At 42.0% G+C, this 25,161-nt stretch overlaps 1 protein-coding gene across 1 annotated transcript in view; it reads right to left on the bottom strand.

The window, feature by feature from the left end:
- Nucleotides 1–867: 867 nt before the first annotated feature.
- Nucleotides 868–25,161, bottom strand: part of fam20cb (FAM20C golgi associated secretory pathway kinase b) — a 43,541-nt gene continuing 19,247 nt past the window's right edge. The window contains exons 4-11 of the mRNA XM_029527695.1: nucleotides 8,722–8,814; nucleotides 5,818–5,933; nucleotides 4,949–5,129; nucleotides 4,462–4,571; nucleotides 4,258–4,339; nucleotides 3,627–3,686; nucleotides 3,224–3,374; nucleotides 868–2,672 (exon numbers count right to left, since the gene is read on the bottom strand). Of these exons, the coding sequence (XP_029383555.1) occupies nucleotides 2,556–2,672; nucleotides 3,224–3,374; nucleotides 3,627–3,686; nucleotides 4,258–4,339; nucleotides 4,462–4,571; nucleotides 4,949–5,129; nucleotides 5,818–5,933; nucleotides 8,722–8,814 (910 nt within the window). The 3' untranslated portion in view covers nucleotides 868–2,555. The remainder of the gene's footprint in view (nucleotides 2,673–3,223; nucleotides 3,375–3,626; nucleotides 3,687–4,257; nucleotides 4,340–4,461; nucleotides 4,572–4,948; nucleotides 5,130–5,817; nucleotides 5,934–8,721; nucleotides 8,815–25,161) is intronic.

Raw genomic sequence — 25,161 nt, 5'->3', positions numbered from 1 at the left:
ATTAGACTGGAATCAGCTATTTCAGCTTCGTCAGTAAGACATTATTGTGGTATGTTTGAAGGTGCTAGTAGGAGAATTATGTTGCTTCTGGACAGAGGCAAACAAGCTTCCCATGCTCTCTCTCAGTCTAAGCTAAATTTGTGTTTGAGTGTTTGCTGAAGTATGTTTAAGTCCTTTTGACCGGTTGAGCTTAAAATTATTTAGATTTGCAATTCACCAATTATGTTAATGGATTCGTATGATCGTGTTGATTACGCAAGCTGATTGTTGGTTTTTAAAATGATGGAAATTTGTGAAAAACCTCTGTCACATTTTCTCAGTCTGAGTCCTGTCAAAACTTGATGAATGTCCTCTGTGGCGACTGAGGATGAAATCTAATCCAATTGGTCATTAACCCCTTTTCAGTAATGATTGAAATACCCTAGCAAAGGTACACAACAAAAAGGCATGCATTGTGTTTTTGCCAGTATTTTTTGCCAAAATGTTGAACCATTACTTTGCCAGTAAGTGGAATATTATTTTCTCTAATTATATAGTAATATTTTCTGACTTATGTTTTACAACAGCCCTTGACATTAGTACTGTAACAAATCTTGAAACAGGCTTGACCCCGATTAGAGTAGTTGAACTGTTGAGAGAGAGAGAGAGAGAGAGAGAGAGAGGATATTCTCCCAATTATTTATGGTCCACAAACAGGATCAAAAGAGGTCAGAGTAGTTACTGCCTTAAAAGAACACACCTCCCAAAATCAGGATAGCAGTCATGCATGCAGTTGAATTCTATGGGTAAAACAATAACACAGACATCACCTCTTTAAGAAAACACAAGGCCAACTGTCATATTCTGCTCATTTTGTTTTATTGCACTTGTAATCATGATGCAAAGAAATGAACAATAAATTCCACAGAAACGAGTTGATATAAAAAAAAAAAAGCATTTTCACCTCAAGAACACATCAGTTAATGTTTCTCCATGAAGCCACCCACACATCCATACACACCTGATACAGGACAATGGAAACTTAGACTGCATAATAAAACTTTTATGGAAACAGGCGGAGTCAGTACACACATGTAGTCCTCCGCATCTTATTTATAGTGTGTACCTGGGAGAAGTTCAAACCTTTCCGCTATGAAACCAGACATTCAAGTATTTCTATCATTGCACAGGCACTAGATTTTTCCTACTGTATATATTAACTTTCAGCCAGCGACTGAATCGCTGACACCAACAGTTTAAGTTAACAGCTGTTGGTGGTGAATGAAATATACATCCTGAAAAATATCTTTCCACAACAGCAACATCTGGACATCAAATATATTACAAAGAAACAATAGTATAAAACTATTAGTGTCACATTTGGCTCTCGGTACCATAAACTTAATGTCTTATCTGTTGCATTGAAAGACTTAAGTAAAAACAGAAAACCAGTAGTTGGATTAAATGTTGTAAACAGAGGCACAGACTTGCTCATCTCAATCTTACCAATATTTGGCAGCTATAAACCAATTAAAAGCAGACTTAGTACTTAGGAGTGAAATATGGAGATGGATCCTCTTGCTGGGAGGCACAGACCTAGCAGCTACTTTTGCACATGCTCAGTTTGCCCTCTTTTGGACAAAAGGAGAAGTACACCTCTGATGTGAATTTATTACTTTTAGCTGGAGATATGGCATTGTGTTTTTATGCACCTCAAACAATAAATATGAATTTTAATAAATATTCTCTCAAAGACTATTATGGGCAAAATTAATGGACAAATCCAGGAGTAAACCTGCACTCCAATCACATATTTCCATTTTGAACCAATGGCAGAAGCTGAAACGGCTCAGCAGAAATAAAATGTCTTAAAAAGAAAAAGACACTATGCAATAATAAAACCTTTGCAGCAAAACTTAACGTACTTTAAAATAAGCGGAAGTCAGTCCCGATTTCCCCATCCACTGTGAATGTTCAACCGAAATACTTGCAATACCAACAATACGTAGAAACACATAGTTCAGCTTGTGAGGAGAGCAGAGGGGAGGACGAGGAGATTCTTTAGTCCCTCAGAATTCACTGAATTCAAAAAAGGGTTCTAAACAAGACAGAGAAGGTGTCTCTTGTGAGACTTTCGTGGTTTGGTAATGCTGCAGTGGGTTGGTGTGTGTTTGGGTCAGCTGTGGTGAAACTATCCTACACTACAGTCAGGGTTGGATACTTTAAAGAGTCTAGGTAATGTGGGGTGGTTCAGTTCTGCCTGCGTCCAGATCCTTCCACAATCTGTGACATCAACTGCATCAGTGCGGTTAAAATCACTGCACTGATTGTCAAAGTCCACTCCTCTCCAGCAGGCTTCCATTTCCAGACATCGTAGATTTACCTCAGGCAGGCGAATTTGGCAAAAAAAAAAAAAAAAAAAAAAAAAAAAAACCAAGCTCTCTGAGGCATTCGCTACAGATGGAGCTCATCTGTGTTAGAAGATGCCAGTTCGGTTTAAAAGAAAGACTGGCTCTGCGCAGTCTGTCTTATGTCAGAGGATTCAGTCCTGTCCTGCTGCCAGTGCTCTCAGACAGCTACCTCCGTCGTGGGCCTTTGTGAATGTGGTCTGTCCCTCGGTCCCCTGGGAGGTCGTCCTCCACCACATAACTGTAGCCCTCCTTTTCAATGCACTCTGACAGCACATTCAGCACCTAGTAACACAAGAGAAGAGGCTGAAATGTTACCCCCCCTTACCACTAGAGGGTCTGAGCCCTTAACGTGCCCTTAAAAGGACATATTGAACGGCAGCTCAGTAGAAGATTGATTACTTGGTTAGCTTAGATTAGAGTGGAAGCAAGTGAAACAGTTCTGTCTGAATCAAATAAAAAGAGCATCTGTTTGTTGTATGTTTGGGGTTTTTGAAGGTGCCAGAGGATGATTGTATTGCTTCTGGACAGAGGAGGACTAGCAGAAACCCTCTACTTTCCCAGTTTTTCAGCTAAGTTCTGCGCCATGTGCTTAACTAGTCTTATCTCAACTGATAATGATTTTCATATCCAATCGAATGTGTTGATGAAGCACCATGAACTAATTGTTTGGTCTTTCAAATGATCCAAGTTTGAAAAATGAGTCCAAGCCAGTCAAAACTTTAAAGTTCATTGTCACAGAAGACTAAATATATTTAATCCAAAAGAAGTTTTATAAAACCATTAACCAATAAATTGATTTGTTTTATCTATATTCATCTTATTGGAGCACAGACCTGGCGTAGTCGTCTGTCCATGGCATCCAGGTGTGGTTGGATGAGAATGGGACTGAGGCGGTCCCTCACCAGGGATTCTGCCATGAGCATGGAGAGCTTGTATTCTTCCTTAGCCAGCAGCTGCAGACGCAGGTGGGTCGTCTTCCTGACCCTGCAGAAAGAGTGCAGCCAGGGGAGAGAAGTCAACGCTGGACTGCTCTATGCACAGCTCTATCCACGCATATGCCACACAACTGATTGTGTAAGTGCAACAAATCACATGCAAATTTGGCTTGTATAATTGTAGTAGGATGACATTTTAGGCAATTAGGAAGTTTAATAGCCTCAAAGATTTCTATCTTTATCGCCTTAGGGATCAATAATTGCATCACCCTACATAAAACTACTGCTAAGGAAGCCTTACCTGCAGCACTGACTCAATGGCACCAGGATGGACATCTCATCATGTGAGTGTTTCCCAAAGCTAGAGAGGCAAAGACTGTATTATTGGACAGATGGTAATTCTTTTTCATGTGATTGTGAGGTTTGTTTTGATTTGATTTGTGTGACTGTTGAACAGAAGCTCATGCTGTACTGTTGCACTCTCGCATAATGCTTTTGCTCACCTGTATATTTCATATTGTTTCGTATTTAAACATAAATAATTGTTTTCTTGTATAAATATGCACTTTAACTGTTTAATATTTTTCCAGCTTAGTAATTGAATTGTAGAAACTCCATTCAAAATCTAAATTGTTCAATAATACACACTAATTATACACAAGCTCATTATAATTACATATACAGCTCATGTAGTGCATTAAAGGTCAGTGCTGAAGTGCTTTCAAGTCTCCATTCATTCCCGCTGCATCTTTAACTCAGCCAACACAATCAGGTTATTGAATTTTAACACCAGACAGTTATGTTATGCATTTTCAACAAGTGACATTTATTTAATTGGACATTAAGTACATGACACTTTCATATTGTGCATTAATCTTTATAATTTTCTTCTTTGTTGCATAAAGCCGAGAATAACACAAGCTGTGGCTCACCCTCTGCCATTGTCCAGATGGATAATGAAGGTCTCATTTCCAAATTTTTCAAACGTCTCATAATGGTGACGATCCATGTTCCCTGCATTGGAATATGAATGAACTGTGTTAATGTTTGTGACCACATTCTGTACGCATCACCTCCTCAATAATTCACAGCATGTTTTCGTTTGCAGTTTAACAGTTGAAGGTCTGATAACATACCCATGAGGAAATCAAAGATGGTCATGTCCATGATGTCCAACAGCCGTGTCCCACTGTCATAAGGTGGAGTCTGTTTGACCTCCTCACAGTAGTCTGGGTCCACCTCCCATCTGAGGACATGTCACAAAAACATCTTAACTTTTCTCATCTACAAGAATTTATGCAACCGCTTTGCAAAGACATGAACATCGGCGCTTAGTTTGTTCCGCTTTCCAGTTGTGCTGTATTGAATTTGTGAAAATAAGTTGTGACAGGACTGTAGTTAACTACCTTCTTGCACAGAAAAATTAGCACAGTCTGTTGTGTTTGGATACAAGTCAGCTTGGACACATGGCGCACAGAACATCTCGCACATCACAGATTTCTTGTTCAGCTCTGAGTTATTGACACTGCAAACTGACAGCGAGCCTAATAAATACCCTCGTTATCTGCTTCGCCTCAGCATCTGTGAATACAGCACTGTCTGAGTGCAGGAAGGATCTCTTACTCTGCCTTCTTGCGTTTGTGGTAGGAGCGTCGCCACGGGTTCCTCCAGGTCTTGCGTTTGGCGAGGGCCAGGTCGGGAAGGAAAGCAGCCAGTGATCCTTCTATCTGGTCTGGTTTACCACACAAAGCGTGCTCAGTGGAGCAGTAGTATGAACACTCTCCATAGAAGCACACATTGTTGGCTGAGAAAAAGAGGAAGAAAACACATTCTCCATTCTGCTTTGTTGAACTGTTGGGATTGAAAACTATACTGTATATATTTATGTAATTGTGTACATACAGACAGTATACTTTTTACTATTCAATGTTAAATAAATGTGACCACATTCGTTTTGCCCTTTAGGGATGCACATCACATTTGCTGTCCACAAGATTAAAATGATTGAGGAATGTTCAGAGACTTGTTTTAGTTGCCAGGATTACCAGTAATTTTAATCTTATGAGAATTTTCCATGTTAACAGTATGTGTAATCAAATGGCGCATCACTAATTAACCTTCATGCTTTGGTTCGAGCTAAAGTCCACCAATTGATGTTAATCTCATGCACATGACTGACTAAATAATTCAGCATGTGACTCACTTTGCTTCATATTTTGAATAAACCTTTCATTTTGCCGAGTTTTTCTAAACTAAAGTAACAGTTGAGAACTATGCTGACGTCAATAAATTCCATCTTGGATCGTCACATTCCCTTGGTGGTTGTAGAATAGTGTTTCCCCAGATTTGTGGGGAACATTGCAAAAACTAATAGCAGCATAAATTTGTGCAATTTTATTTTGTTATCAGTTCTGTGGCTCCAAGCGAAATAAGTTTCAGGGCATCACAGTGAATGTTTTAGTTTTTTCTCTTGAAATCTGCCCCCAGTGTACCTGGTGAAATGAAGAAGGTCCTCCACAGCTTTTTGTCTCGTGTTACATCTTTGATCTCCTTTGTCATGTTGACCAGCCTGCCAGCCACAGGAGGTACACGACGAAAGTCCAGGATCCTACATGGCAGAAAGAATCATCACTTTTTCTTCATTTCTATATAACTGAATTAAACAGACGAGTTGTGATTCTTTTTACATTAAATTTGACACACGCACCCCCCCGATGCAGAATCTGCATCATGGTCATCGCTGTAGAAAGGGTTAGGGTTAGATGGTTGCAGCCTAAACTAATCCTATAAGTACACATTTGAGATAGAACAATAAGTTTAAAACCTAAAGCTCATTATTAAAGCTGAAATGGAGGGAAATAATATCACCTTTGCTGTTGAATCACTGAATACTTTTACCATTTTGCAAAGTGTTGCATGTCCTGAATGTAGAATACAAAGAAGGATAAGCTATTTGTGAATGTAAGCAAATTACATTCACCCTGAGATGGCGCTCAATCTCACTTTCCCTGCATCATCCATTTGGCCACTGAGGCAGAGTTCTACATCAAAGTAGAAATACTCTACTCACATAATTGGATGTTGCCAACAACAGGGGGCACTGTGACATAAATAATGACCTGACAGCTGGCACCACATGGCGGTAAACCATGCAGTGGTATGCATGTGGCTGTGATTCTACATCAGACACATTTTGACTTCCACATGGGTTTAATGCCTTTTACAACGTGAATTTCCAGCCACTCTGGGTATTTACATCTATACAAAACCATCTAAGGACTTAATGATACGGTGTTTTTGCTATTTTAAATAGCTATGCTTAAAAAGCTGCTATCTCTTCCTGTATGTGCGTGCCACATGCCTATTTTATGCATGTGTAGCCTACTGCCATCAATACCATCCAGCTACAACCTCAGCAGCAGCCCTTTAAAAATTGATGCCCCTGACAGCACCTAATGGCCAGAGCCTGAGGGCAGACAGACACACAGGAAGAGAGGCTGAGATTAAAGATGTAGGCAGGCAAAGGAGCAAAGCGAGCTAGCAAGACATGGGAAAACCAGGGGGAGAAATGGGGGGTAGTAGTAATGGAAGTGCCCCTTGTACAAATGATGCCATCAGGCAGCATGGTGGTGGGTGGAGTGAGACAGATGCACACAGCCATGTCATCTTTCCTCCTTGTCAGACAGACAGAAGGACACAGGATGAGGCAGTGTCCGGCACCGTTGGGCCTGGTGCCAAGCTAAAGGGGAACGGCCTCAGTGCCAGCACTTGTGCTTTTTTCCCCCCCTCTACCTTGGACCCTTCCCTATTTGCCATGTAAAACTTGTGTGCTATTCAGGGTGAGATTGAAAGCCATCAAACAAAAGTGGGGATCATCACATTCTCACATTCACACATTCCGAGCTGAAAAATGTATTACACCCCCCCCAGTGAATATGAGGCTGGATGGTTTAATATTTTAGGTTCAAAGTGTGCCATATATTGTCTTTATATCTGCTGACTACCTATTGCACCTGTGCCAAGTGCACTTCCCATTTAAATCTAATCATATAATTAATGAAGCTTAAAGCGTTGTAGCCTATATAATAAGATGCAGTGTGTCTGTGTGTGCACACAGCCGTGCAAGTGTGGCTTTAAAAGAGCCTATGTGTGTCTGTGGGCCCCCTGGGAGGCAGTGCAGCCTAAGCCTGTGCACCAGCAGCAGTGGCAGCAGCTCTGTAGCCAGGCTTTAATTTAGAACAGGCAAAATAAGGAAAAAAAATAAAACTCTGCTGTTGGCAAACCCTTCCTGGCTTATATTTAGAATGGGCACAGGGCCTTTCATGCCTTTGGTTTCCTCTTCTTCCCCTTAACCCACACATATGCCTGGAGTGTGTGAACGTGTTTACATGTGTGTATGTGTGTGTGGAGGAGACCCAGATGTGTAGCATACTGGTGTAGAAAGCTGCTGCTAATGCAGTTGCTGGTGAACTGTGTCATTGTGCATGAAGGAAAAGCAGATTTGCCATCACTACTCTCTGTGGGCTTGTGTATGTTTATATACTGTATGTGACCTTAGGATGATCTTTGTGTCACCAGCGTTCGCAGTCCAACACAATCCCTCAGCCCATAATTACATGCAGCCACAGTGACATCAGTTCGCATTCAAAGCAACACTGCTGCTAAAACTCATCTCTCTCGTCGATCAGAGGGCCTCATGAGGTTTCTCTTTTCATTAAAGTCTCTCCAGCAGGCTGGCTGTGAAGTGTTAGCCTTGTAAAGGCAGTGAAGTCAGAGAGCATGGTGGTTGGCTACGCAAGGAGGCTGCAGTCATTGTTCAGTCAGATGCTGGCTGCGGGAGGAAGCATTCATTCTCTATGACTCACAGCCTCTACTGTACGGGACCCAGCTCACACCACTCACTGTGCTGAAAAAAGGATGAGCTTCTGAAGGACAGCAGCCATGAAAAGGAGAAGGGAATGCAGAAATAAAAGGGGAGAGAGCACAGAAGGCGTTGGAGCGATAAAGAGGAATGGGTATGCCTGCCGTCGTGCCAGCACACACATACTGTGTCAGTTATTCTACACCTGAGGGGACCTTACAATCACATATCTCTGAACTTAACGCTGAAACAAATGTGCCCAGCTCCAACCCTTCAGGTCATCTGTTCAGGGTTTTTGCTCCTGGGTGGTTAATGAGCTGATACAAGAAAAGGCTAATTAGCAATAACTGGCAGGAAGTCTGCCACCCAGGTGGAAAGGAACTGTTTGGGCATGAAAGGGTTAAGATAGATTCATTTTAACAGATTTTTCCCTCATTGAGTTAAAAATGTTTGACGTCCACTGCTGCCTGATGGAAGTGATGTTGCCATAGCCCAGAGCACATACACGTTCTCTCACCCACACACTTTCACCTACCTGTCCAGGTGGAAGGCAGCAATTTCAGCGTTGTGCCTCTCAAAGTCAGAGAAATAGAAGAAGTCTGGTGGGGTCTCCTGCTCCCGCGTCTGCCTGCAGATTCACATACAAAGCCGAGGTTTAGACAGCAAGATGACAAAGACACAGCATTAACCTGACATGCAAATAATGGCTCATTTCATTACACAGATTAGCGTCATTAACGTCATTTTAGCGTCATTTTAGCGTCTAAAATGAGTAGAGATTTAAGTTGCTTTCACTAAAAGAAAAAATTCATCAATCATTTCATACATTCAGTCATTATAAAATGAATGTATTTTAGGATTAATAATATTCTGTATACACATTGACATTGGTGGATGTTTGGGCTGCCATGGTATGAAGTTGTGCTGAAGATGTCACAGTCAGTGATAAAACACTGCAGCTTTATCCCTGTGACCCTTTGTGACCAATAACCAAAACACAAACTAGTGGCCTTGTCTCACAAAAAAAGCCACAGTAACAGAGTTACTTTGGGTGTTTTGTGGGGCAACACGAGGAAGGGGGACAATTCAAGGTCAAACACTTCCTCCTCCTCAAGCATCAGCTCCTGTTCACGATCTGTACCTATTTCTGTCCGGCTCTGATCCTTCCCCAAAAAACTGCTTTTCTCACACATTTTGCCTTAAAGCTCTTACTGGAGGGAAAAGAGGCTCTTAAAAGCTTAAATCCCAGAGCTGATGGAACATGGGCCAGGATGGGGCAGCACAGGCAGGACAGCCGGGGCAAAGTCAAAAGAAGGAGAGGTGAGATGGTGGGAGGTATTTCACTATATGCAAACATCTTTGAGAAGTACAGGCAGTCCACCACCAACAAAATCTACAGAAGAGCTGCGTATTTCAGTCATTCTTTTTATCGACAACAGCAAATACTTTCCAGGAAGTCAGCGTGTAATGATTTGGACTGCAGCCTCTGCCATTTCTGTTTCAGCTAGTTGAGGGGAGGATGAGAAGAATGGAAACTATCTTGGCAACTTCTCTGTCTCCACTTCTCGTTCTATTCCCTCCGGAAGCCTCTCACTGTTTGTTTCGTTTGAAATCCTCACCTCCTCTGTCTCCCCCCTTTCCTAACACCATACTATTTTGTCCATTTTTTTTCCTCTGTGTCCACAGCTTAATACTTATATTAATATATATCTGTCTGCCTCACTCTCTCTCTTTTACACCCTTTGCTCCCTTCCTCAGCTGGCTGGCTGATTTGAACTCCGCAGCTGTGTGGCTGACATTTGCACCAGTCATTAGCTAACCCAACACAGAGCCAAGAAACACACTCATCCACTAAAAATTCCTCTATTTCCTCATCTCTTTATCACTCCAGTTCTGTGTCTTCACCCTCTATCTCACTGGAACCTTTTGACAGGCAGTCACATACAGATGGGTGGCCCAGTTTTACCAAAGTTAGTGATAAAGTAGGAGAAATTTTTTGCATTGAAATGGCTTCGAAAAATGCGTACAGCTCATCACAAAGATATTTAGCTACAATTTTTGCAGGCAGCAGGCTATTGTGATCAGCATCCAAAATTAAACGCAGGCAGTTCATCATGATAAACTACTCCTCCTTTTCAGGTCTTTCGGCCTCTGTCCTCTCCTCTCTTGCCCCGTCTCCTGCCAGTAAAGGCTGAGCGCCGTCTGTTGATTGTATCACTGTTCTTCTGGATAGCCTTTCTTCAGGGACACACCTCTCGCTCTGCATCAAGGAAAAATTATACTGACTTTGAAAGCAGAGAGTGGTGTCTCCTTACCACGGCACTGCTCAGCACTACAACTCAACTGGCTCTGTTCAATGTAAAATCTGAAATATGTTTACCAGCCACTCCTCAATAATGAATACATAGTATGTTCTGTTTAATACATATATAAGCTGAAGAGTCAAAAGAGCTGTAGGCTGTTTCAAAGTCACAAAAAAGGAAAGTTTTACATGTATTAATCAGCCTCCAGTGTGGAATCTTTTCTGCATATTTACTGCGTGGAAATGCCAATGCTGATGCGGTGGTAATTTTGATCAGAGGAATTGCTGATGTTCCTCTCAGGAATGCTGAATGCCACGCCTGCACACAAGCACCAATTGAGAAACGAGCTACCAGATAATACCAGAACAAGGATGTCTCTCTCAACACCGCGCTGAACCCAGCGTGCACTGGATTTTACTGGCTCTTCTGCAGTTTGTCCGTTTGAACAGACTCAGTGTTTCGTGCTTCCCTTAAGTTCTCCTACAGCACTAAATCTTTAATGAGGCCCCTCAGGTTTAAGTCATCTTGGAAAAATGAGCATCAAATAAGTAAAATGTTTTGGTCAGTTGATTCAAGTTAAATAAAATAAACAAAACAAAACATGGGAAAGACTATATTTTCATGTTAGAACAACAAAAAAATTAAATGTTTTCAATATTAATCATAAATTCATGAGAAATTTGTAAATAGGTTGGAGGTGGATGTAAGAAATGTAGATGTCAAGTGGTGCTTCCCCCCCCCACCCACAGCCATAACACTCTGATGGCTGCAGTGTCTTATTTAACAGGACAGATACAAGAGTGCTACCAACCATCTCATCAGCAAGACAGTGAGTAAGCATACTCCACAAATGTCAAATTGCATGGAAATGTTGAGTAAAAAGCAATTCAGAGCAAAAAAAAAAAAAAGAAAAGCAAGCAGCAACAATATGACAAGAAATGATTCTCAAGGTTCTTCGGTAGCTCGTCCTTTCACATGAGCTAGAAAGTAGATTTACAACATTCCTGACATGATCTAGTACTGCAAAGAAAGACAATCGAATTGAGTTAATGGGAGGAAAAAAACTTTGCAGACAAAGGCTCTAATGGTGGAGTCAGTATTTCATGGCCATGCTGACTATACATCAGTCATGGCAGTTTCTTGAAGCATGAGCAAACATTCTGCTGCGGTGATTCATGGTTGTTCAGCCTTATAGAACTCCACAAGCATACTTCACACAGTTCTACCAAATTTTTGTCTCCATAAGGCAAAATTTCACAATCAGCTCCCTGTATTCGTGCTCCTATACCAAAGCTCTGATATGCACCAAAACACAACCGTGAAATGAGTTAAATGCACATTTTTGTGCCGCTGCTTCTCTATAGGTAAGACGACGATATGGGTGAAAGGTGTGTGGATGTGAGCACATATCAGAGATGTTTCTGCTTCTGCAGCCCAGCTTGAGATGTGGCTCCCATCTCCCTGAATGCCAGCCAGGAAGCAGGAAGACTGGATAATTACTGTGATCCACATCCAATCGAAATGTCAATAAAGTTATTTAGAGCATGGCATAATGCCACCTCCCCCCTTCTCACCCCAGCACTGACCAAGGAAGAGGACAAATAAAATAAAATAGAGGAAGAAGCGAGGCAAAGCAGAGAGATCAATGTGACAAAGGTACTGCACTGCAGCGAAACTGACAGAATAAGCAGAGACAAACTACAGCTGATGTCTATAGTGGGAAGAATTATGCAGCTGCTCAGTATAATGTTACATTATGTTTAAATCCTCTAACAGCAGCACCTGTGTTCAGGCAAATCTCAGCATGTTGCGATCAAGCTAACCATTAGGGGCATGTTGTTAGGAGGAAGCTGCGCTGTCAACCTAAGGCTGAGGGAACATACATAAATGCATGACCACATACTGTAACAAAGTCTATAAATGTTTGAGTACACAGCATAAACTAAGCTCAGAGAAACCAGACAGGACGGCAGAGACGCTGGTTACTGAACAGCCACGCGTCCCTTTCACTTTGGACTGCCTGGTTGAGCTTAACCTTTAGAATATTTACACAATGGATTCATAGTGAAGTCAATCTCTTGCAGCAAGCTGCCAGAGAAAGCGCATTTCTTTTTCTCCTTAGCAAGGTGCAGTGGAGCTGCCAAATGTTAGTATGGCAGAAACAGTAGATTTCTTTAAGGGCGTTTGGTGGCGCCACTACGGCCGTCTGTCTGCACCGACATCCGAGCCGTTATCATCAGCAGCAGGTGAGATGTACCGAGCAGGCCGTGCCCACGTTGACCCCCGGCCCCCACAGTAAACACATAGTTTACACTGGGTGGCCAGACAGTTTCTTGGCTCCAGTCCCTGCTCCGAGGGGCCCCAGCAACCTCTGGGGCAGTAGAGGTCTCAAGCTGCAAACACACAGCAGTGTGAGAATATAAAGGTGACTGAGCGCGTCGCTGCATCTGGAAAATCTACATGTGCATACTGCACATAGCTGACCTCTGCAACACCAGCGGAACAGAGAGGAGAGAGGGAAAAATAAGAAAGAGGCATTTCCTTTCGCCCTGGTATTGACATCAAGTCAGAGAAACTCCAAAATACGATTTATTTCATAGTTTTATTTTTATCCGCATTCAGTGATCAGTCAAAAGTAACATGCACAGTCTTGCGCAGCAGTGAGAGTCCAGCAGAGTAAAAGCTGAATGTTAGATATATCATCCTGCCGCGGCTGCGCTGATGCACTAACTCTGGGTGAGCTCAGACTTTTTACAGTGAAGGGAGCGCTGCTTTTTCACAACGTCAGGAAGCTCTCAAAGCAGCAGAGGTCAAGATATTTCAAGTTTTACTTGCTTACAAAACTCAACCCTACTGGAGCCTGCACCTCCCGTTCTGTAATGTGATAGCATGTTTTATTGGACTTCTTTTGAACTCCACGACCAAGTTTGTGAGGCAGTAAATGTATATTCTCTGTTCGGAGGCGGCACTACTCCCCACGGCGCAATTTATGTGTACATCGGAAAGCTTGCTCAACTGGCGAGCTGTGACACATAAACATATATTTAACAAATTTGAAAACATGAAGAGAATTGTCTCTTCTTTTTGTATCTACCCAACTATCTTATTCTGCCCCAGATTTCTGCATGTTCACACTCCATATCCTCTTTTCCCTTTTTTAAGGCAGCAGACCTACAACTCATTTATCACACGGAAAGTTGTGAATAAAATGACACAAATGAATTTAGTGTGGGTTTTATTGTCTGCTTACTCATGTTTTTGTATCTTCTGTTTTATCTGGAACCGAGCTGAATTATGGAAATGGAACATTGTCAAAATACGGATGCCCCCGACTTTCTAATAAGAATGAATATCTTATCCAAGGTGATGTTTAACAACCCAAGTGTCACCGTGTCACTGTGCATTTGGGCGTGGGAAGCTGAGGATGTTTTATCTAGTTTCAAAGTCAAACTGCCAATCGATCACCATAAGCCTTTAACTATGGTCGCAGGCCACAGAATAGAGCTCAAGCAGAGCGGAGGAGTAAAAAGATATGCTGTAAAATATAAAAGGACAAGGACATATTCCATCCCCAGCGGGTGCCCACCAAAGGGCTGACTCCACACACTTGTCACACATCATCTGTCAAACCCACGGGCATGGTGGCGCGCGTGCATGCTCAAACACAGCTTATGTGCACACATATCTATACGCTCCTTCACAAAGTACCAAGCTGTACTGTGCACGGACACAAAACGTTTTTTGAAACCTCAAGAGGGAGGTGTTGAGCTGCGAGGACAGGTAAGCTTTTAAGGTGTGAGAGGGTAAGTAGTGAGTCCCACCTAAGGGTCAAAAACGTCCCCGCCATCACCACCATGGGGCAAATGGAGATGAGAGAAGGCAGTGCATTGGTTTATCTCAAGCAGAGCGTGGCTGAAGGCTGACCTTTGGAGCAGTGACATTTGATAAATTGAGAAAAAAAGCTTTTGCAAGCGTACGCGAAAGGCGGACCTGCATGTGACGCTACGCATCCATGTTTATTGGTGGTTGCTGCTACATCGTGCTGCTCTAATCTCATGTGTGCAGCAAGGCTCTGACACAGAAATGGGAAAGTGTGACGGGTTATTTCTTTTGACTGAGTGTCAGTAGGTGTACACAGGGGTGACATTTTGTATCTGTGATTGAAAGGACACAAAGAAAGAAAGAAAAAAAGGAAGGAAGGAAGAAGGAATGGAATAAGATGATTGGGGAGGAAGCAAATAAGAAAGTTGGAGGAAAAAAGGAATTGAGGAATGAAAGAAGGCTGAAAGAGGGGGAGGGAGAAACAAAAGGCAAAGAAAAAAAGAGCAAAGGAGAATGAAAAAGGGAGGATGGACAAATGGAAAGAAAGAAAACTAAAATGAAGGAAACAAGGAAGGAGGAAATTGAGAAATGAAAGGAGGAAAATAGGACAGAAACAGAAAGAGGCAACGGAAGAAAGGAACGAAAGGAAAGGACTGTTTATTTTTCTTTCGGGTAGAAAAGAATGACGGAGAAATGGGTTAACAAAGAGAGCATCTTATCTCCATTAAAGGTGAGTATCCTGCTGCTGATGTGATGGAGGCTCTTTGCCGACCACAGACACATTAACACGCTACGTGAAAACCTCTTATGCTGATTCATTGATACGCTCACTTCCACGGAAGGCTCTGTGAGATGGCCTTTGTTTTTTTTTGACCAACAATTAGAAAACTAAAGAAAAGAGCCCAACATAAAGACACAAACTGATGTCAGACTGAAAATATGGGCTTTCATGCGCTCTTTAAGTCAGTGTGCGATGTTTCCAGACACAATACGTCAGGTCGTAAAGGTTTTTAACTAACACACCACACCAACACCTGAGGGCTCTCTATATAACCTTCACGCTGTGATCTAGGTGTGTGCGTTTGTCGTCACTTTGTGTGCGGCACATTCAGTGCGATTGTTGTCATAGCTCCCCAGGCACTGTGGTGCTCTTCCTCCTCCTCATCCTCCTCTTCTATTACTCCCTTATGTCTTCAGATTCCAGGCCTGACATACAGAGAGACAGCTGCTTCCTTTTAAGCGAAACTCGTTCCCTCACTCTGACACATGGATGCACAAACGCACACGTACACCTATACGTGCTGACTACTACGCTACATATTTTGGGTGAGACAGATGAGGATCAACACACACAAACAGGAGGAGGAATGGAGAGCCACAAATATGCACATCTAGGCAGTGCTGAAAAAAGATACACGCACATTCTGGCAAGTCATGAAAGTATAAGAGAGACACACACACACACACACACACACACACACACACACACACACACAGCAAAAAAATTACCATTGCAGCCTGACACTTATCCAAGAATGATTATGTATGAGACCAATTCATACAGAACCATGATTCACATTCATCACATGGTGTATGAATAAAGACAGTGTCAATATGTTGAGTTATGCAATATAAATGGGTTTAAAAGGCGCTACATCCTGTTTTAAGTTTAGCTTCAGTGTCCTCGGGGCCAGCACCATCTAAATGCAGCCATCCTGAATAAATAGCCAATGCCTTCAGAACACAACAGGCTGGAGCCACATCAAAGAGGCCTGCGCTTTGGCAAAGAATAGTTCTAAATGAAAATCACTGAGCAAAACACAGCTATTAGAGGTTTAGCGTGTGGCAAGACACCATGAAGAGTGTTAGTCGGTAGAAAGGGAGGAGGAGGAGAGATGCTGGAAGACAGATGTTCAGCAAGATTGCTACTGAGAGGCTTTTTAGATGAGGGCAAGAGACAAGGGGCAGAGAGGGGAAATGCGTGCGCTATTAGTTTTAAGTCTGCAGGGATGAGCATTGTCATTTGTGTTGTATTAAACATGGAGAGGTGCAATCATGGAAAAACCCGCTGAGGCAGAGTACACAGTAATATCCCAGCAGCAACAATACTCCGCCCAGCCTCCTCTTCCTCTCCTCCTGCCAGAGCTGTTGTCATGTCATCCTGTAAATATCCCAGGGAGATAAACAGGCCATAAAGATGAAGCCATCATCTCAACATAATCTGAGACAGATATACTGCTGCTTCTGACAGCCAGCTCAATCCCCTTATCTGTACAGGATGCCTCTTCCCAACAGTACATGTCCTAATACGATACCGCCTCTCATCTCAGCACCTCTATCTCCCTTACTGTCTCTGTAAGTCTTTCTTTATTAGGGAAAAAAAAAACATCATCCCTACTACCTCAGTCTGTCAGCCTCTCTCCCTTTCTCCATTTGGATCTCCCACTCAGAAGAAACAGTCATTGCAGCTCTGATGCTTTTTTATTTTTATTTATTTGTTTATTTTTAGGGGTGGGAGACTGGGGGTGTGTTTCTTTGTTGTCTGACTGGTGACACCACAAGCGAGTCATCCTTCCAGAGCTGGAGAGTATTCATAGGAAATATCCAATAAGTTCTTATTTTGTTTCAAATTCATCAAAGCCAGCAGGAAATCAGGAAGGGCTCCAAGTTAATTAAACTCTCTTTGATTAAAAATTGAGCTTGGGAACAAAATTAAGCAGTGCAAAATGCCAGTACGCCAATTGTTCCGCCGTTAAGGTGCAGTGGAAGTGGTGGTCAGTGTAAAACATAGGCGGGTGGAAGCTTCAGAGGCAATTGTTAAGTGGCAAAAATTGAGGACAAAAAGGTTTAAATTTAACAAAGATACATAAATGCTGTCCCTGCTAATAGAAAAGGGGGTAGAAAGATGAAAAGTCTCTGTTTAGCAGTTGAGTTTTTTCACATATCCCACGAGGAGAAGAAATCACATTCTCCATGCACCAAGGCATCATGATCGAAACGTGCAGCAGATTTGAACTCAATCTCGTAACCGAAATGTAAACATGCATCGTTGAATTCCCATCTAAACCATAAAGAAGAAAAAAAAAAAAAGAACTGAACGGCTTTCTAATCTCCATTTCTAAAGAAGAGGTGGATTACACATGCGCGTGTCTCCTTGAGTGGGAAGGAGAGATGATGAATTTCCCCATTCGGCATAAAGAGATGATCCTTAATCTGCACCGTTCATTCAGCTTTCAAGCGAACAACATCAATGAAGCAGTGCCACCGTCACTAGGCTCACACCAAGCTGCTCAGGATTGCAAGCAGGGCCACATATTGACCAAATAATCACATTACGCTACACAACTGTGTGCACTAAAAATGTATACAGAATTGAATTGTGTCTTTGAAATGTATGGTGTGTATGCATACATACAAGCATTTTTTTTTTCCCCCAGAGCGTAATGCGTTGAGTGCTTTTGAGGATTAGATAACAATATTCATTCCAATTATTTCATGACTGCATTGAATATAAATGCTATGAGCTCTAACATGAAAAAAGACCGCACACCTCTGGTTAAGGGTATATTATTATTGGGGTTTAATGTGAGTCTGACACTAAAACTGTCCGGGTAGTACTACCATGTGATGTCTATTATTTACTTCTGGGCCAAAAGAAAGACCAATATTGCCAAGCCACACTGCAAACATAGCAGCAAACCCAGTAGATGAGACCCTAATTCAATTAGAATTAACTTAATGTGATTCATGTACTCTGCAATTTATAACCACACTTTCCTAAATGTATCTAAGTTAACTTATAATACATTTAGAACAAGTACAGATGACTGATTTCTGCAGTTTAACTCTGCTTGGAGTTGAATTTATTATTTAAACGTAATGTTATGTATTTATTTATTTTAGTTATTTAAGCAAGCTTTGCTGCGGGGGGTGGAGGGGGACCAAAATTGCAGAGAGAAAGTAGCTGCAATATGTCCATTGAAGAATACACCTGCTGCTTTAACGTTAGGTGCTATCTACCAACAGCAATACACAAACAATCACAGTTTAGGATGGACAGTGAATGCATCATCACGTTCAATTATCCATATCTGTAATTGCTGCATATTTGACTTCATTGGAAGTGCTTCAAGTGGCAGTTTATAAATAGCCTCTATTCAGAATGAGAATCTCCACTGGATGATTAGGGGGCGGGCTTGGCTAAGACTGATTGCTGTGGCCTTTCCAGAGCTATTCTGGCTCTGCTGAGTGTGTGCCTTCCACTCAACATTGATCTATCGACCAACAGTCCAGTAAAACCTCGCTTGGACCAAAAGGTGAATCTCATTTCTAAACATGCACAACAGCTCAGCCGCACACACAGGCAACACACCTAGTGCAACACACACACACACTAACAAGCATGTTGATTTTTGATGACAAGATTGATGTACCCTCTCTGAATTCTCCTTGCGTCAACAACAGCCATCCACCCTTTCTCTCCAGTCCATGTGTGCGTTTTTGTGTGTGTCTGTGCGTGTGCTTGTTCACCGGTTAACAGCGGTTTGTAGACCTTTGTGGACAGCATTGCAATCGCTGCAGTGTAATTGGAATTGAGCAGCTCATCCATGAAACAACGCAGCTTGGTTGGTGGGGTTAGGAAAAGCGATTGCTATCAGCTGCTATAAGATGCAGGCTGATGCCTAAGGGTCAAAGGTTAGCTGTAAAATGCCTCACAATAATCATGAATAACAGAAAGAGAGCCCAGTCAGATCAAAGGAAAAAACAAACAAACCAAAAAACAGCAACATGCTTATGTTATTATGAAATATTCTAACACTGTATAATGTATAAAATTTATCGATTTTAAATATATTGATTGTGACACTTTTAAGATGAATAACTGATGTGATTGTGAAAGGAGAGGGGCAGTTTCTGAAGTGTCCATCCCCACTGACTGTAAGTGGCCCTCTTTGCTCTCCATCATCTGTAAGCTCAGTCACCTACACTGAGCTCTCCCCTCCTGAGTGAAGCAACAAAAGCTTACAGGCCTGGCCTTCTTTTTTTTTTTTTTTTTTTTGTTTCGCCTTCTTTCGCTCCATCTCCTTTCTCACTTTCATCCCCCGAGGCAGTGGAGTGTGTGGAGGGAAGCCCGCTTTGATAGGCCGGTGCTTGTAGTGCAGATGTGTCAGGTCCTCAATGGATGTTTTGTTGGAAGTTTAACATTATATCCTCACATGGCATGATATCTCAGTGCGATTGCTCAGGCTGCCTTTACAGTGTCCATTTAATGTGCAAATAAATTTTAAATGAATATTCAAACCTTCCCGAGATTGCAATCAATAGTTAGCTATTGACTGCCATCAGGAAACCAAGCTGCCTCCAGCTTTCTGTAAGTGCGTTAATGTTAATGGAAATGTTGCTTTTGCATTATCTACTCAGATACCTCTTGTTCTTTTGGAGTTTTCTCCCTTCTTTGTTTTTTTTTTTTTTGGGATGGCTGCAGTGAAAAAGAAAACAGGGCCTTGGGCCAGACTTGAACTGCTGTTGTTATAACCAAGCCTTAATGGTATGTTCTCTCCTATTTCATGCAAATTATGTGAATAAAACTAATTTCAATATGTTTATATAAAACGATTTTGGGGACACACTAATGCCTCCCAACATATTCAATACCATGAGCCAGAGACGTGACAAACTTGTCCTTGTTCCTAAAGAATGAGGCTGAAGCATACTTTAGTGCTGCACAGCTCTGCGACAGCATGGGTGAAATTGGACTTGAAAGCGCCTCCGTTCGAAGGCCGCACCCACAGTGCTGGCCTCAATACAAAACATTTTCATATCTTTCACATTAAAAGGCACAACCCATAGCCAGCTCCCTATCTACCTGCTGAAATAAAGAGATAAAATATAATGAGGTGATAACTCAATATACCCAGAAAAACAATTGGCAACAATTTGGGAGTCTAGTCATTTTCTCAACAAAAAGAGCGATCGATGGTTTGGCTGCTTAAATGTCAGAATTTGTAAAATAAAAAAAGTGTATACACATTTTGGACTGCTGGCCAGACAAAATAAGGCATCTGAGGATGCCACTTTGGGCTACAGTAAAACACAAAAGGACATTCTAAATCAATTACAATAGCAAAAATAATCCTCGGTTGGAACAGCACTAAAATGAATTCTTGCCATGAACACATGAAAGGAAATGTAAAGTCATTTAAACTAAGCAGCAGTAAACAGGAGAAACTCTCCAAAATAAACACACACAACATAAGTGCCTGAGATGAAACCCAAACCAAGTGCCTTTATGTTTTTCCCCTCACTGAACAACAATTACTGCTAATTATCAGCTGCTCTGCTCTCCTCAGATTTTGCCCTTAGCACTCAGAGCACGTAGCACATATCCATCCGCTCACTTCTCAGGCCATTCTTCTCCACCTCTATCTCCCTCTCCCTCACGCAGCCTGCATCCGCCCGTAACCAAAACAGCATAGGAGGACGCCAGGGTGTCGCGGAGGCCTGATGGGACAGCATGAGTCCTGGCACTGTCCATTATTCATGCCCGCCCTTCTTGTCGCAATTTCCCTTCCCCACCCCCCCACCCGCCCTTTTGCTCTCACAGCGTGCAGTGGATTTATTAGAAGGTATTACCAAAGAAGCCTGATGTCACTGTGCTTACGTCCTCAAGCAGCACTCACGAGAGAGAACAGGAGAAAGACAAGAAGAGATTTTCTTTATAATTTCATGTACAACAAGACATACGGTCGTTTCGGCTTCACTGACCTTTTCTCTCTGACTGAACCTGTTCCGCCTTGTCTTTTCCTTTGGCATCAAACCTTCAATGCATCCATCTCTCTTCTTTTTAGTTATATTCACATAAGGTCAACCGGCATGGCTTCCCTCCATCACATCGTAGGAGTGAGAGTTGGACAGCAATGACCAAGGACCAAGAACATCTTTATGCCAACTGTTCATTTCAGATAATCTCTTTCTGCTTGACACAGTTTAATGTCACAAACACACTCTGCAGACAGGCCTGGGCATTATTAATCTTCCATTGAGAGAGTGGCCCAGTCGCACGTGCACACAGTCCCTAAGGGAGCAGGAATGAGTCAGTGTGATCAAGTGTGTCACCAAGTGTGTATGTGCACAAAATTTATTTTATTTGCATATATGACTCTGGGTTTGCTCATTTATGTCTACATAAGTGCTGTTCACACACACAAAATGCTATATTGTGCCGTTTGTGGCATCAGGATCAGAGCATTAAAGCCCCGGCAAAGACACAGGGCCTTTCCTAAGCCCATCAAGCCCCTCTCAGAGCTGATAGGCTGCAGCTACACTACTGAGAACAAAGCAAAGGCTCTACGGAGCACCGTGCAGGCCACTGCCATCCAAACCCCAGAAGAACCTTTCCATCATACCACTCATTGTGTCGCTGACTTATCAAGCTACTCCTGAATAGGACTCTCTAATAGAATTATGAGGCGGGAATGAAAGGAGGGGAGAATAGCAGCGACATTTCTGTTGAGAGCTGATTCATTTCCAGAGGAGTCAACGGTCTTGTGGACATATGTTGTAGCTATTGTGCAGACTCTAGTCAATAAGACCATGGCTGACACTGAATGAACTCTAAGGCACCAAGTTAGAGCACCCAAGGGAGTCACATCCACATCTGTGATTAGAGAGCAGGGGAGAGACAGGGAGATGTGAACTGCAGGCGATTCCGTCTCAACTGAGGTTTGATGCTGAGTGAGCAGGTGGAAAAGTAGAATTTCAAATGGTGTACACACACACACACACACACACACACACGTACGTGAGTGTGTTTCCCCGGGGGCAGAACAGGCTGACTGTCTAGAAACAGCTGGACATGGATGATCGGCACCAGTGCAGGACTCTGAACCTCATACTGGGGTTGTTTAAATACTTCAGTACGCACTAGTGTCCTGTCTCGCATTATTAACTTCATCACAAAGTTTTTAATGTCAATTAAAATGCATTTACAGGGTGTAGGCTGCTGAAAGAACATCTGTTTCTTCAATGTGTTTTCAGAGTGTCCCATTAGAAATATCAAATGAAAATGGGTTTTTAAAAGGTAAAACATAAAAGCACTTATGTGTTAACATTACATTGTACAATGAGAACTCTCAGATACCATTCATCACAAAATGACTGGCACAGAAATTATAGTCAAACTCAAAATGAAAACTCCCCTTCACAGCAGGTTTGGCTATCTTTGCTGAGTCCGGCCTCCTCCCTCTTTAATGTAATTTACAAGGCATTATTTAGTGTTTCTCAATAGTTTTTATTCATCAACTCTGTGTGCTGAGAAAATTCCCCACAAACATTAATAATTTAGGTAAATAAGGCAAATTACAGCATCTCAATTAAAAGGGTACAGAGTGTTCTTTCCCAGTGAAGCCATAATTTGTGACTGATAAGAATATACTTGTAAATATTTGTTTAATATATTTTTTACTATACAGCCCCGACCTGCCTGCAGAGTGTGTTTGTGCCATTAAGCTGTGCCAAGCAGAAAGAGATTATCTGGAATGAACAGTCCGCCATAAAGATGTCCTTGGTTCTTGGTCATTATTGATGTCCACCTTTCATTCATTATTTATTTTTCTCTTAAACTGAATCGTTAAGTCTCTTCCTTTAAATTTAATCACTTAGCACTACAGTCATCAATAGTTTATATGATCTGTGCAGCTGGCCATACAGCCATATTACACAGGCTGACAAATAAATGACTATTGGCCAAAGACACAAGCTCCGAACTGAATAGATGAGAACATGTCTGCACTTTAAGCACACAATCAGGTTTTATATGACACAACATTGCCGTTGGGGATGTGCATATTGGAAATGTAGTTATCCAGACATTTCAAGGAGCCAGAGCCTCAATGAGGGCAGAGCTAATCGCATTGGCTGAGATTAGCATCAGAGGACAGAGCTAAAGCACCACAGTCGTTGAGCTGATCAATTACATCCTAAACTGAAACGGAGACACAATAATCTCATGTCGTTCAGGAGTCAACTGGTGTTCGTGTAGGGCTGAACGTGTTTTTTCACAAATACAGCGTTAAATATTTTATTTCCTCGCGCCATCCGTTCTCATATGTTCCCATAATGCATATGAGCACCCGCGACCGATGAAGACTGAGCACGCACTCTTTGCCCAGACTCATCACAGCACATAATGCATTTTATACAGCCTCTACTTCCTCCTGTATTGTAATATTACATCATATACAGAACAAGTTGTGTTTCTGGCCACAACCACATGCAGCCTCACACCATGCACATCTCTACTGCCCCATCAACCCACCAACCTACAGCGAACAGCTGAACTCCTTCGACTTTAGAGGGCAGAGAGCAGGGAGAACATAATGCACACTCTCTCATAACATATCGGCCCGATGCCGAAATGAGAGTTGTGTTCTTGGAGGTATGTGGTGACTGAATAATGTCACCTCCCACCAGAGCCATTGTGTGTTCTACAAATGGCACAATAAGTATGGCCTGGCTTCATGTAGATGCCAACAGATTGCCTCTGATTGGAAGCTGAAGTCATCCCACTCCTCTTCTTCTCTTTCATGTTGGCTACATTAGTGACAGGAGAGTAATCAAAGCTGCCATTAATGCCTGGCCATTTCCTGCGCCCTTGTCAGGCAGGCCCAAGGGGCAGGACTACGTTTTCCACTGGACTAAAGTACAGAGTGGGGTGGGGGAGGGCGGCAGCTAAAACCACCCAGCTAATGGATTTTCCTCATTTCCTGTGGCTTTGGACTTGAAAGAAAGAAAGAAAAAAAAAAACATTCACAAAGATGCTGTGATGGTAGTGGTACCGATTGGTTAAGAGAAAAATGCTTTTAAACAGCACCAGGCCATCTTAGACCACAGCCAGCGGGTTATTAATGTGAGAGCCAAAGTTTAAAACCAGACAGACAATAAAAGTCAAATATCATAGGTTAAATTTATTTAGGGGTATTTGAGCTTTTTCTGTTGTTGTTGTCATTGCTCTATTTTTAAATGCAAAAATAGGTGCCATTGATGAGGCATCTGCTGCTAAAACAAAAATACTGAAGTAATAGACCTTTTAGAAAGTATTATGGAGAAAGTTAGATTCACGTCTGAATGATCTTAATTTTAATTACAAAACAAGGTGACAGCACATGAGGATTTAGTAACAGGACGAAATGGCCCCTTTTTAAAATGCTTTTAGAGTTTGTTTTACCTCGCTTCATGCATCTTTTCTCGACTACGATAAGCTTCAAATTTTGTAGCTACGTTGTTGCTGACTTGTGATTTTGATCTTCTCCTCCTACTCTCTCCCAGCAACTATACAGTCGCTGTATTTGATGTAATACCTGCTATTGTAGAGTGTTGTGTTGTGCTTATTGTGCTATAAAATTATTTACTAAAATACACTTGTGTATAAAAATTCTCACAGCTTTAATGAAACATTTGAATCTGGGTAGAATCTATATTTCCCCTATAAAATGTCATTAGTATGAGTTGAAAGGTTTTTTTTTTTTTCCCCCATCCTTATTCACATGTAGTGCCCTCATTCATAACGTCTAACAAAGAGGACTGAATTAGACATGAGATAAACCTTTCATATACCCGTTAGTGATGTTCCATTAAATCCATCTGAAGAGGTCCATTCTACCAGGCAGCACTTCATCCTGTCTGCCTCCCAGTCACTCCCTCATCCTTTCCATACCTGAGTCATACAGCACACTATAAACAATCAAGGTGTTTTGTTGTTTTGTTGTTTTGTTTTTTTTTTAGTCCTGTGGCTGCAGTGCTCCATTTCACTTAACTGTGCCCCAACTTGTGAATTTCTTTGATCACTTCTA

Source organism: Echeneis naucrates, chromosome 19, assembly GCF_900963305.1.
Source record: "Echeneis naucrates chromosome 19, fEcheNa1.1, whole genome shotgun sequence".
Taxonomy (NCBI): Eukaryota; Metazoa; Chordata; class Actinopteri; order Carangiformes; family Echeneidae; genus Echeneis; species Echeneis naucrates.
The sequence above is the reverse complement of the archived record's forward strand: the minus strand, read 5'-3'. Positions and strand labels throughout refer to the sequence as shown.